Source organism: Muscardinus avellanarius, assembly GCF_963383645.1.
Source record: "Muscardinus avellanarius genome assembly, chromosome: 8".
Lineage (NCBI taxonomy): Eukaryota > Metazoa > Chordata > Mammalia > Rodentia > Gliridae > Muscardinus > Muscardinus avellanarius.
Genome location: NC_137794.1, coordinates 118,020,569 through 118,033,622, shown reverse-complemented (window position 1 = coordinate 118,033,622; position 13,054 = coordinate 118,020,569). Strand labels below are relative to the sequence as shown.

At 50.8% G+C, this 13,054-nt stretch overlaps 1 protein-coding gene across 1 annotated transcript; it reads right to left on the bottom strand.

Annotated features, from left to right (window-relative positions):
- Positions 1-352: 352 nt before the first annotated feature.
- LOC308266358 (UPF0669 protein C6orf120 homolog) lies at positions 353-925 on the bottom strand (the record flags this gene model as incomplete). Its single annotated transcript, XM_080700564.1, has 1 exon — positions 353-925. One exon carries the CDS (start codon positions 923-925, stop codon positions 353-355), a length of 573 nt encoding a protein of 190 aa, XP_080556690.1.
- Positions 926-13,054: the final 12,129 nt, after the last annotated feature.

The window sequence follows — 13,054 nt, the reverse complement described above, 5'->3', positions numbered from 1 at the left end:
AGCTAGGCTAAAATTATGAAGCCTTTTATCTCCATCTCTAAATGCATGAAAAGTTTGATTTCTTTTATCTAAACCTGTTACTGCAATAATCTTTTTAGTCACCTGACAAACTAATCAAAATGGAGCTTATTTTATTGGATATATGACTTTTATAAGAATTTTGGTCTTTAAAAGAAATACTGTGCTTCCTGCTATTTTTACTTTTGGGGTAACTGAGGTAACAACTGTTTATGGCTTTATTTTTTCATCCTTCATATAGAAAAAGCAACCAGGTAAAAGTAGCAAGGCTCACAGCAAACTGTAATCACCTTTACAGATTAAGGGTATTATGCTCCAGACTATTTTTAAGGAATCAGAAAAGGATTTCAAGTACCAGTTTCAAAATGCTAATTAATATTGTCCAGAGAAGGGACTCCTCCTCTTGTGAGGCTTCCTCTGTGGCATAAGGATGCTTCTGACTGGCCTCTGTGCCATCTGGGGAGTATGCCACCTCGCCAAATGGGTACTGATCCACCGTTCTATCATAATACACCTTCATCTCAAAGTCGCTCTCGAGGTGAGACGGGTGTCCATAGATCCCTATCCCCACTGGGCGCTGGAAGTGTGCTGGTATGAAGACCACATCCTGGCCGCAGGTGGCTGACTGCAGCTCATAGTCGTCGAAGCTGGGGTGGAGGGTACTGTCTGACACATACAGGTCCGCATCCCCTCTCAGGCTCTGCATCTTCAGGATGATCTTCCCCTCGTGGTTCAGCCGCAGGTAGCTGTAGTTCCCGGCCCCTATCTGGCCCTGAACCACATGCAGAAGGAGCCACTCTTCCGGGACGTCATCGGCTTCCAAGCACCTCACCAGGGTCAGGGTCTGGGAGGCCAGGAGCATCAGTAGGCCTCTCCTCCAGGGAGCTGTTCTCCAGGGGGCAGCCATCACCATCACCGGGTCGCTCAGCTTGGAGACCTCCTCATCTGCAGCTGTTCTGTAGGGGAAAGCACAGGTGATAGGTTTGGCCAAGCATCCTGTCTGCCCAGGGAGGGGACCATGGGAATGGAGGGGAAGGAGAGAGGACAAGAGGGCAGAGGTAAGAGAGAAGGCAGCAGGACAGAGGCGGCCCAGGAAAGGGACAGCGGGGGAGGGAAGACGACTGAGGAGGAGGGTGGACCACTGGGCTGACAGGACGGGGACAGCAGGGGGGAGTGGACACGGGGCTGACAGGACAGGACGAGTGGACACGGGGCTGACAGGACAAGAGGACGGCAGGAGTGGACACGGGCTAAGGGGCAGGGCGTGAGTGGGCATCCAGAGCGGACAGCAGGGCCGCGGGCCGGGCACTTGGCGCTCTCCTCCGCCCGGACTCACCGCGGCGCAGCCAGCACCGGGGCTGGCCGGGCCTCGCGGAAGAGAGGCCGCGCCCGGAAGTGACGTGCAGGAAAAGGAGGGAGTTGCGGAAGTGACGCGCAGAGGAGGGCGTCGGAGGCGCGGCGCCGCCCGGGGCTCGCGAGAGCTGCCTGGTAGCCATGGCGACGCGGCCGCGCAGCCCAGGTGAGGCGCCGGCGGGGAGTGGAGAGGGGCGGAGCGGTCCTGGCGCCCGCGGCTGCGCGGCCGGCCACCTTTCTCTGCCCGGCCTGCCCCGGGCTGGAGCAGCCTGCGCCTCGGCCTGGCCGGGCCGCGCCCGTCTGTCTGACACGCGCCGGCGTCGGTCTCGGCACCGGCAGGGGCACCTCCGTGCCCGGGCAGGCGCGACCCGGCACGCCCGCCGGCCCCGCCAGCGCGGGGCGCCCAGGTCGCCGCAGTGGAGGCAGCGGGGGTGCCGCGGGCCGGCCCAGTCCCTCCGGCCCAGCGCGGCCCGCGTGCGGGGGGTCTCTGCAGGCCCCCCGGGGGCTGCGTCCACCGGGGCCTGGGGACAGACAGGGGTGGAGGGTGTGATTCTTCTAATTTTGTCTTTAAATATATACAGTAGAAGCAGCTAGAATTTTTAAGTTGTATTTTCACTTGGGGTCAGAAGCAGCAGAAACTAATTTCTACTGAAAGTAAGAAAAATCCCCACGCAAACAAAAACAATTTCTTCCATTCAAAGGAAGCTGAGCTTTCCCAATCTGGCACTTATGAAATCCCACGACACTTTCTCAGTTATGCCCTTGCCTCCAACGCCGGATGCACAGGCTGCCCACCGAGGCCGCGGTGAGGTGCTGGGAGCACAGGCCCGCAGGCTCCCAGGCGCGTGCGTGCGTCGTGTGTCCGCGCGCGCAGCTGTGCTGTCACCGCTGGGCCTTCGGGAGCCTGTGAGCAAGTGGTGGCGCTCTGCCCCCTCGTGGCCCTTGTGAGGAGGGCGACACATGTCATCAGTCGCCATCACTGACCTCTGCAAGATGTTATGCAAACACTTTGAAACTCCCTAGAGACGTTAAGCTCTCTTAGCTTCTCCAAAATCAATGACTTTATAAGTAACAGAGTGAAGATCTGGTACATGTTTATGATGTCCACGACTAAAATCCAACCTGTGTGTCTTTGTCAAAATTAACAAGGAGAATAATAAGCTTTTCACTGGAATCCTCACAACCGCCCCCTGCTGGACGATGCATCACAAGGACTCAGGACTCCAGGACGCAGCAGTACAGGTTACACCTGCATGAAGAGGCACATGGGCTCCGTGGTCCCAGACACCACCCAGCCCTGTCCTCACGGAGCTGGACAGCCAGCTGCCTTCCTCCTCTGGCCCCCAAATTGAGAGGGTGGGTGCCTGGCTGCTGTGGCTTCAGCCCCAGGCCCCCTGTCTTGCTGCCTCTCTGGGTTCCAGCGGGCGCAGCACCTGTGTGGCAGAGCATGGTGGTGCTCAGCAGGTGTGGTCCTGCAGGTGCAGCAGGTCGCTCGGGCAGTCGGGCAGTCGGCAGTTGCCGGTGAGTGGCAGCTCCTGCCACTGGACCTGGGAGACACTGAGTCTGCGCTGTTCACTTGGTGCTGGCCTGCTGCTTGGCTGCCGGAGTCTCATCTCCTCTTGGTGCTTGCACTTGACTGGTCTTGCTGGGGTCCACCACAGTGGCTGGCACTGGTATGTGTTTGCCACCGCTGCCTGCTCAGGTCCCCAAACCTGTCTGTGGACCCAGAACTATGTTTTATCCAGTTGCGAGGGCCATTCTGGAATATTCTCTTCTGCGTTGCAGCTCTGTGTTCCTTACGTGGTACATGTGCACCTCAGGGTGGCTGGCACAGGGTGGTCTTGAGTCCTCTCCACTTTAGAGTCTGTTTCTACTGTTCCTGGCTTGTGGTGAGGCCAATTAGTGTGAAATACTGTCCCACTCTCCTGGCGTTTTTAATTATATGGGGAGGGAGGGCATCTGGTTTTGTTGCGGCAGGGTGAGACTGAGGGGATGGGTCCTCCTTGTGGTCCTCCACGAGGGGTGCGGGGTGCGGCTTGCTGAGCCAGGTGGCCTGCTGTCTCAGTGCCAGGGTGGGTGCCGAGGAGGTTCTGGGAGCACTTCACTGGGCGGAGTGCAGGAAAAGGCTACTCTTCCCTGGTCTCTGCTCTGCCCCTTCCCAGGGAAGCCTGGCAAGCAGACAGTGGCAGCTTGGACTCCCTTGGGGCAGCCTACAGAAGTGAAGCTGTCATTTCTGTAGTATCTAGAAAGAGCTGCTTCCAGAAGGCCTGCTGAGGAGAGGGACTCGGGGGAAGAGGTGGCTGGGTTCCCTTGGGGGATGTGCAGGCCCACCGTGGAGCATGTTGTTGGAGGCCCCCCTGTGTCTTGTCCTTGGAAGGAGAGCAGGTGTCTTCCGTATGTGATGCCAGTGCCTGCCCTGGGCAGGAAAGCTCGAGGCCAGCAGGACCTCCCTTGGCTGGGTTGTTGGAAGTCTCACTATGTTGCTGAGTCTGGCATTGAACCGGCAATCCTTCTGTTTCAGCCTCCTGAGTACTGGGATTATATGGCTTTAAAATATCAGTTGCTGTCTGATTTAAACAGATAGGCTAAAAGAAGCATTTTCTCCTGTTGTTGGCTCTCTTGAACTCTGGGGAGCCAGTCCTAGGATTTTAGGGCTCTTTATCTTCACCTCTTTCTGGATAATGGCCATTTTTTTTTATAAGATCCTCTACTTTTTGAGCTCATGGTGTTTCTAATGCATATGGTTTTTCATACTTAGATCAGTATATTTTTGTTCTGATTATTTTCTGGCCTCTGTTTGGTTTTTTTCTCTCTTGCTGTCTTGACTCATAACAAGTTATTGCTGTTCAATGGTTAATTCCTAGATTCACTTGGGACTAAAAAAGAGATATTCCCTTTTTGTTGATCCCAAAGAGAGATTCATGGGTGGCTGAAGTGGACCTACCACCACTGAGGGCAGAGTGGCCACGGTATCCTTTCCTTTCAGGGTCGCCCATGACTGGCAGGCTTGCCCAGAACATCCCTAACTGCGTGTGTTTTCTCCATGCCTGGGTCATACAGTGGAATCTGTGTTTGCCTTGTGGATCTGTCTTGATTTCCCAAAGCTCTCAATCTGACAGGCATTCTGTGTAATACATACCCGTAACTCTGGTCTCCTACTTGTTGGGACTCAGCACTTGATAAATAAAGGAAAGCATAGACCCAAAATGCCTTATAGTTCATGTGAGTTAAGTGAATCTTTGAAATTTGTTTATGAGGTAAGAGTAAAGATGTCCTTGAAATGATTGGCATTTATTTTCCTAGGTTGGCTTGCCAGTCAAGACCACATTTCCTCTGTAAGATTTTTCTAGTACAGGGTTCATGGATTTGGGTTTTTTTTTGGGGGGGAATGAAAAATGGCTTGAGTTGCTAACAATTCTTGTCTGATGTCTTTGTTTTTTGAACTTAAATATATAGAATGTCATTGAAATTTCTGCCATCTATGTATTTAGTACCCTTTAAATGGGGCCATTTAAATGTGGTTTACATCTGTTTGTTCTGACTATATAAATGTCTTATTAATGTATAAGTGAGATGCAATTGCACATCATATAATAAGTATTTTTTTTTGGTGTTTCTGGGGTTCCTGGAAACCCTTCTACCTCCAGGCTACACTCCTAGACACCTACTTTTTATATTTTTATTTGGAAACAGGATCTCTTAAGCCAGCAAGGCTGGCTTCAAACCTGTGCGATCCTCCTATCTCCACCTCCCAAGTGTGGGGATTACAAGCGTGTGCCACCATGCCCGGCTTATAATAAGTATATTTCTGATCATTAATACTGTTTCCTGAACTTGGAAAAATTCAGAAGTTACTTTTTGATTTCTGACAATGTTGTTAACCTACATAGATCTGTGATTTTAGTTATCTTGCTAAGTCATGGATTCTAAATTTTACTTCCAAAGTAAAAGCTGAGTTGATATATATACACAACCTTCTCTATAACTGTGATTTCAATTATTACTGAAAATATATTTGTGTTTCTGAAGTTTACATATTTAAATTCCAAAGCTTAAGAGAATACTTTATTATGCTGATGTCATCTAAATGAAAATTGTTAATAGTGACAGTCTTTTTCAAGTTTATATTTGTGTTAGGACTGTCTTCTTCAAGCAAAGGTATAAAAAATTAGATTGATTTTGTTCCTAATATTTTATTTTGCATTTTGCTTATAAAACTGTAACTGTTGCCTGTTGACAGTTTACAAAAGTACAACTTCTAATGGAACAGCCTAAATAGTATTCAGAAGGATTGGTGAGACTAACCTACGTGTTCAGCAACTGAGACTTGGAAAGCAATTGAGAAGTAAAAAGATTAAGGAAACAAAAAAGTTGATGATTTGAATGCTGCCCTCTAAGGTCAAATAGGACCCAGAGAAAGGCAAGACTCCTCTAGGGCCTGCAACTTGAGCTCGCAGAAGGAATAGGGTATGACGCTGATGCTCAGGACTTCTCTCCAACTGAGTTCTTATGAGATGCTATAAAACTAAACCTGTCCTTCTTGAAGTTTTGCCGATTCAGGATCACCAGACAGCAAATAAATAAATAAATAAATAAATAAATAAATAAATAAAAATAAATAAATAAAAATTTATTTTTTGTGGTGCCGAGGAGCTGAGGATTCAACATTCTACTTCTGAGCTTCCTAGCCCTAATTTTAAATTTTTACTTGGAAACAGTGCTTCACTAGAATATTGAGGGCCTCACTAAGTAGCTGAGGCTGGCTTCAAACCTGTGATCCTCCTGCCTTAGCCTCTCAAGTACTGCAATTACAGGCATGTGCCACTACATGTGACTGAAAATTTTTATTCTTGTAAGCTACTAGGAGGTCTGTAAGTCCTGTTAAAACTTAAAGCCCAAGCCCTTTGTAAGCTGAGTCCCCCTGTTTACTGTATACTAGCAATCTCGCTCCTTTCCACTCTTGTGGGACTTCCCTCTTGGCTATGGGGATTTCTCTACTGGCAACCAGTCCCTTGGCTAGGACCTATACTTGGGACACTCTTGTCTCTTGCTGTGATTCAGGTAAATCTGTTTCATCTAGTCTCACACAGACCCAAATGCAAATGCTCCTGAGACAAAATGTTACTTCATCCCACCAGCTTCCCCAGAGCAGCTTGACCTCAAACCCAGTGGGCTGGTCCTGCCAGGTCCTTCTCACAACTCCCACAGTAACCAAATTAAGGACTTCACTTCCTGGTTCTGTTCCTGTGGACCTAAGTGGGCCCTACCAGCCCTCCTGGCCAGCTGATATTGCAGCCCCAGCCTCAGGCTTTGCCAGGTCCCCAGAGCACCGCAGCAGTCAACAAGACAGTAAGGCCCCTCGCGGAGCCCGTGACTGCACACAGCCTTCTATTCATGAGATCCTCACCTACCTGTAATTCAGGGTCTTTCCACACTTGTTCCCAATCTGAGATGTGGGTTTTCCTCCTACAATGCTCTGCCATGGAGGAACACCTGCTGTCACTCTGTGGGACATGTTTTTACAGGGTGAGTTGGTTGACAACTCCTGGGGCCACATGGTTGGAGACTACAAGTTCTCCATGATAGACTGGAAGCCCTGGCCAGATCAATGAGTGCAAGGTGGCTTCATACCCTCTGGGGACCATGAAAAATGCTATGAAAGTCTGTATCTTTCCCTCACCCCCACGAAGACTGCCTTTCTCCTCCCTTATCTTCTGCCCCTCTCAGGTACTCCATACCTGTCCAGGGCTTTAAACCTTCAACACCTCATGTGCACACTTAACCTCATGTACCAGCTCCTTAACACCACAGACCTGACCCTAGCACAGGATTACTGGCTCTTTTTACCTAGATATAAGGCAGCCCACCCTCCTTACACACTTGGGCCTCAAATATGTGTGGAGACACCACTTAACTCATACACCTAGGTGACCTCTGTGACTTTCAGATCACTGGGATAAGGACAAGATGGTCAGCTGCACAGCCTCTGCAGTCCCATGGACAGCCACCAGATAGAGTTCATAGGAGTCACCATCAACACTATCCTTGGCTATCAAGCTCCTCTCTGTGTTAGTCAAAATCAAATAGTGGCAAATTATTGTGGTCAATACCTTTGTAATTTTCTATCCATATCAGACCTTCCAGTGATTATGCTAATGTTGGAGTGATGTAAACAGCTACCTTTACTAGACCCGTGAGTTCTAATGGTCCTCTGAGATTGCAGCAACCAGTACCAACACAACCACCTCCACACTTTATAGTGGTAGACCCCAAGCTGCCTCTCACTCTGTAGTGGTAGACCCCAAGCATGCCTCTCACTCTGTAGTGGTAGACCCCAAGCTGCCTCTCACTCTGTAGTGGTAGACCCCAAGCTGCCTCTCACTCTGTAGTGGTAGACCCCAAGCTGCCTCTCACTCTGTAGTGGTAGGCCCAACTGTGCCTCTCACTCTGTAGTGGTAGACCCCAAGCTGCCTCTCACTCTGTAGTGGTAGACCCCAAGCTGCCTCTCACTCTGTAGTGGTAGACCCCAAGCTGCCTCTCACTCTGTAGTGGTAGACCCCAAGCTGCCTCTCACTCTGTAGTGGTAGGCCCAACTGTGCCTCTCACTCTGTAGTGGTAGACCCCAAGCTGCCTCTCACTCTGTAGTGGTAGACCCCAAGCATGCCTCTCACTCTGTAGTGGTAGACCCCAAGCGTGCCTCTCACTCTGTAGTGGTAGACCCCAAGCTGCCTCTCACTCTGTAGTGGTAGACCCCAAGCATGCCTCTCACTCTGTAGTGGTAGACCCCAAGCTGCCTCTCACTCTGTAGTGGTAGACCCAACTGTGCCTCTCACTCTGTAGTGGTAGACCCAACTGTGCCTCTCACTCTGTAGTGGTAGACCCCAAGCTGCCTCTCACTCTGTAGTGGTAGACCCCAAGCTGCCTCTCACTCTGTAGTGGTAGACCCCAAGCATGCCTCTCACTCTGTAGTGGTAGACCCCAAGCTGCCTCTCACTCTGTAGTGGTAGACCCCAAGCTGCCTCTCACTCTGTAGTGGTAGACCCCAAGCGTGCCTCTCACTCTGTAGTGGTAGACCCCAAGCTGCCTCTCACTCTGTAGTGGTAGACCCCAAGCATGCCTCTCACTCTGTAGTGGTAGACCCCAAGCTGTCTCTCACTCTGTAGTGGTAGACCCCAAGCTGCCTCTCACTCTGTAGTGGTAGACCCCAAGCTGCCTCTCACTCTGTAGTGGTAGGCCCAACTGTGCCTCTCACTCTGTAGTGGTAGGCCCAACTGTGCCTCTCACTCTGTAGTGGTAGACCCCAAGCTGCCTCTCACTCTGTAGTGGTAGACCCCAAGCTGCCTCTCACTCTGTAGTGGTAGACCCCAAGCTGCCTCTCACTCTGTAGTGGTAGGCCCAACTGTGCCTCTCACTCTGTAGTGGTAGGCCCCAAGCATGCCTCTCACTCTGTAGTGGTAGGCCCAACTGTGCCTCTCACTCTGTAGTGGTAGACCCCAAGCTGCCTCTCACTCTGTAGTGGTAGACCCCAAGCTGCCTCTCACTCTGTAGTGGTAGACCCCAAGCTGCCTCTCACTCTGTAGTGGTAGACCCCAAGCTGCCTCTCACTCTGTAGTGGTAGACCCCAAGCATGCCTCTCACTCTGTAGTGGTAGGCCCAACTGTGCCTCTCACTCTGTAGTGGTAGACCCCAAGCTGCCTCTCACTCTGTAGTGGTAGACCCCAAGCTGCCTCTCACTCTGTAGTGGTAGACCCCAAGCTGCCTCTCACTCTGTAGTGGTAGACCCCAAGCTGCCTCTCACTCTGTAGTGGTAGACCCCAAGCTGCCTCTCACTCTGTAGTGGTAGACCCCAAGCTGCCTCTCACTCTGTAGTGGTAGACCCCAAGCATGCCTCTCACTCTGTAGTGGTAGGCCCAACTGTGCCTCTCACTCTGTAGTGGTAGACCCCAAGCTGCCTCTCACTCTGTAGTGGTAGACCCCAAGCTGCCTCTCACTCTGTAGTGGTAGGCCCAACTGTGCCTCTCACTCTGTAGTGGTAGACCCCAAGCTGCCTCTCACTCTGTAGTGGTAGACCCCAAGCATGCCTCTCACTCTGTAGTGGTAGACCCCAAGCTGCCTCTCACTCTGTAGTGGTAGGCCCAACTGTGCCTCTCACTCTGTAGTGGTAGACCCCAAGCTGCCTCTCACTCTGTAGTGGTAGACCCCAAGCATGCCTCTCACTCTGTAGTGGTAGGCCCAACTGTGCCTCTCACTCTGTAGTGGTAGGCCCAACTGTGCCTCTCACTCTCCCCCCTGCAGCTCAAACTGACTCTCATTAGGTTCTCTCCTATGACAACTGCTTTCCAAATTCTCAGTAGAAGAAGAAAGCAAGTTTCTATTGTTTCCAAATGCCACATCCAGGGCCGGTCAAGTTCACATACAGCCTCTTTTGACCATTAGTTGGGGTGGCCTTTAGTGCAACGCTTTCAGCCTTGGGAAGGGAAAGTAATTGCGTAAACACCTCTTTTCCATGGATGCCACATTTTGCGTATGTGATCAAGAAATTTTCTTTCTTTGTGGAACTAACACCTACCTCTGTGTTTCCACAAACTGGACAGAAGCCTGTTTCCCAGTCTCTTGCACCATAGATGGAAGTGGCCTCTAACAATCAGTCTTAAGATCCTTTTTTCAACTCATAATAGATCCAGAAGGGACCTAGCCATCCACCCCTTCCTGCCTGGCCTAGGTAGAACTAGCTAAGGCTGAGTTCTGTCATAAGTGGGGTGCTCCCTATATTACATATCATCAGAGCTTGTCCAAAGACATAGCAGGAAGTCTAGAGGACACAGCACAAGATGTGGTTTTGCAAAACCCAATGGACTCCTTAGCATCAGTCACCCTTTAGAACAGACGAGGTCTGGACCTCCTCAGTCAGAAAAGGGAGACTTGTAGCCGGGCGTGGTGGTGCATGCTTGTAATTCCACCATTTGAGAGGCTGAGACCGGAGGATCTCGGTTCGAGGACAGCCTCAGGTACTTAGTAAGGCCCTCTGCAATTCAATGAGACCCTGTTTCAAAATAAAGAATAAAAACTGGGCAGGGGTTGTAGCTCAGAAGTCAAATGCTGCTGGGTTCCATCCCCAGATCCGCAAAAAAAAAAAAAAAAAAAAAAAAAGGGAGACTTGTGCCTACTTTTGGAGGAAGAATGCTGCTGCTGTGCCCACCAAGATGGGGTTGCCTGGAATGTGGCAACAGAGCTTGCCAGTAGAGCCTCCAGGACCTGGCCAGGGCTTGCGATCCTAAGGGTCTTGGCTCCAAAAGCTAAAGTGGACCTCTTGGCTTCTTCCATTGGTTGGGCTCCTCCTCCTGCCTCTCTTGGCCCTCATTTTCAGTCCTTGTATACTGCAAGCCCTTTCACCATTGTCATTTCTACAAAACAACATTCAAGTACTCAAAGGGCCCACAGGCGAAAGCCTACTCCTCTCTTTTACCATTAGATACCAGCCTTTCCCACAGGTCCCACCCATGTTGGGATAGCTCTGTGACACTGACCTGCAGAAAGTAGCTACAGAAGATAGAGAACGGCTGCCCCTCCATACCAAGGGAGAAAAACGGCTGGGATATTAGGCCACAACCTGTCGCCACCACTTCCTCTCCATCTTGCTCTGTTGCAAGATGCTGTGCTTCTTTGAGGCTTACTCCCTCCCCTTGAGAGGCCAGCTCCCTCCTGTTTTGTGCCAGGCTAAAGGTTACTCCCTCCTCTTTCATGCTGTGTTAAAGATCATCCTTTTTCACACTGTGCTGTGTGCCTTGTAGACCCCTGCCCCTACAAATAATACCCCGCCTCGTCTTTTCGGGCTGATGCTACTTTTAGTATCAGGCTCCTTTTCTGACCCCAATCCTGGTCTGGCCTGGATCCCCTCAGCTTTCAACCCAATAGTCTTCTTGGACCTCCCATGGGCTTGCCCTCTGCCCAAACCCTCTCTCCAAGGCTCAGCACCCTGAGCAACACCTGACTGGACCCAGCCCTGGGCGCCAGTCAGGGAGGTTTAGTCAGATTTTCTATTGGTGTGCAAAGTATCCAACAAACATAACTGAAGAGAGAGAAAGGTTTATTTAGGGTCATGATTTCAGATGTTTCAGAGATCAATCCATGGTCAGCCAGCTCTTGGCTGTAGAGTAGCTTGGTGGCAAGGCTTTTAGAGAATAGTGAAGGAAAAGAGCATGTTCAGCCCCTGGGGTGGGGAGGGACAGACAGTCTCCAGTCCGCACCCCCAGCAGCCCACCCACCTCCTCCATTCATACCCCAGTTCCACTGGCTGTACTGCATACATGTGAAGTTTTTGGAAACATCTCAAATCCAAACCACGACAGGTGGCTTTTGCACAACCATCAGGTGTGAGTGCCCTGGCCTGTCACCATAGAGCCCTGGCACAGAGCTTACCAATGCTGTCTTTATGACTTTTCAAGTGCATAGTCCCCCAGAACTTTGGAAATGAAGGACCTTACAAACCTGGATCTCTGCTGGCAGGAAGCAGGTTTGTTCACTTTTTCATATTTCAACCTGCGCGCCATCTGATGGCATCCACTGAGATGTGTCATGGTGATTGTGCCATGTCTTGAAGTTCCTGGGATTGTGCAGCATGGTGACAACTCCCAGCCTCAAAAGCAGTGGCGTTTCTCTGGTGCATAGAGCAGTGTGTTATCTTTTAAGATGAAAAAGATTGTGAGTCTAAATCAGACGCACATGCTTGGGAGGTGGAGACAGGAGGATCGCGCAGGTTTGAAGCCAGCCTCGCTGGCTAAGAGACCCTGTTTCCAAATAAAAATATAAAATAGGTCTGGGAGTATAGCCCGGAGGTAGAAGGGATTCCAGGAACCCAAGTAACAACAAAAAAAAACAATAATAATAAAAAATAAATAAATCAGACACAGCAGTAATTTCCTCATATTCTTGTTGAATCTGGCTCTGCAGGGCTGGTGTGTGCTCTGCCCAGCAGCTGAGCTCAAGCTGGCATGCTCACCATGCAGACAGTGCCTCTGGGTTGTTCTGCAGCAAAACAGTTGCTCTGTCTCTACATGCTGTATTTTCTTCAAATCTCATTTTTAAATCCATCTTTAGTTCTCCATAAGTAGGCTTGTGCTTGGATTATTTTCCCACTGATAGTGAAGTTTGGGAGACTGACTTGCATTTGAAGAGTGCCATATGCAAGGAGCTCCTGGGTCTTGTGAAAGGACCCTGAGGAGGGGAGAGACAGCGTAGTCCTGAGAGGGGGAGACTGTGTGGTCCTGAGGAGGGGAGAGACTGAGTGGTCCTGAGGGGAGAGACTGTGTGGTCCTGAGGGGAGAGACTATGTTCCTGAGGAGAGAGATGGCATAGTCTTGAGAGGGGGGAGACTGTGTGGTCCTGAGGGGAGAGACTGCGTGGTCCTGGGGGGAGAGACTGTGTGGTCCTGAGGGGAGAGACTGTGGTCCTGAGGGGAGAGACTGTGGTCCTGAGGGGAGAGACTGTGGTCCTGAGGGGAGAGACTGTGGTCCTGAGGGGAGAGACTGTGGTCCTGAGGGGAGAGACTGTGGTCCTGAGGGGAGAGACTGCGTGGTCCTGGGGGGAGAGACTGTGTGGTCCTGAGGGGAGAGACTGCGTGGTCCTGAGGGGAGAGACTGCGTGGTCCTGGGGGGAGAGACTGTGTGGTCCTGAGGGGAGAGAC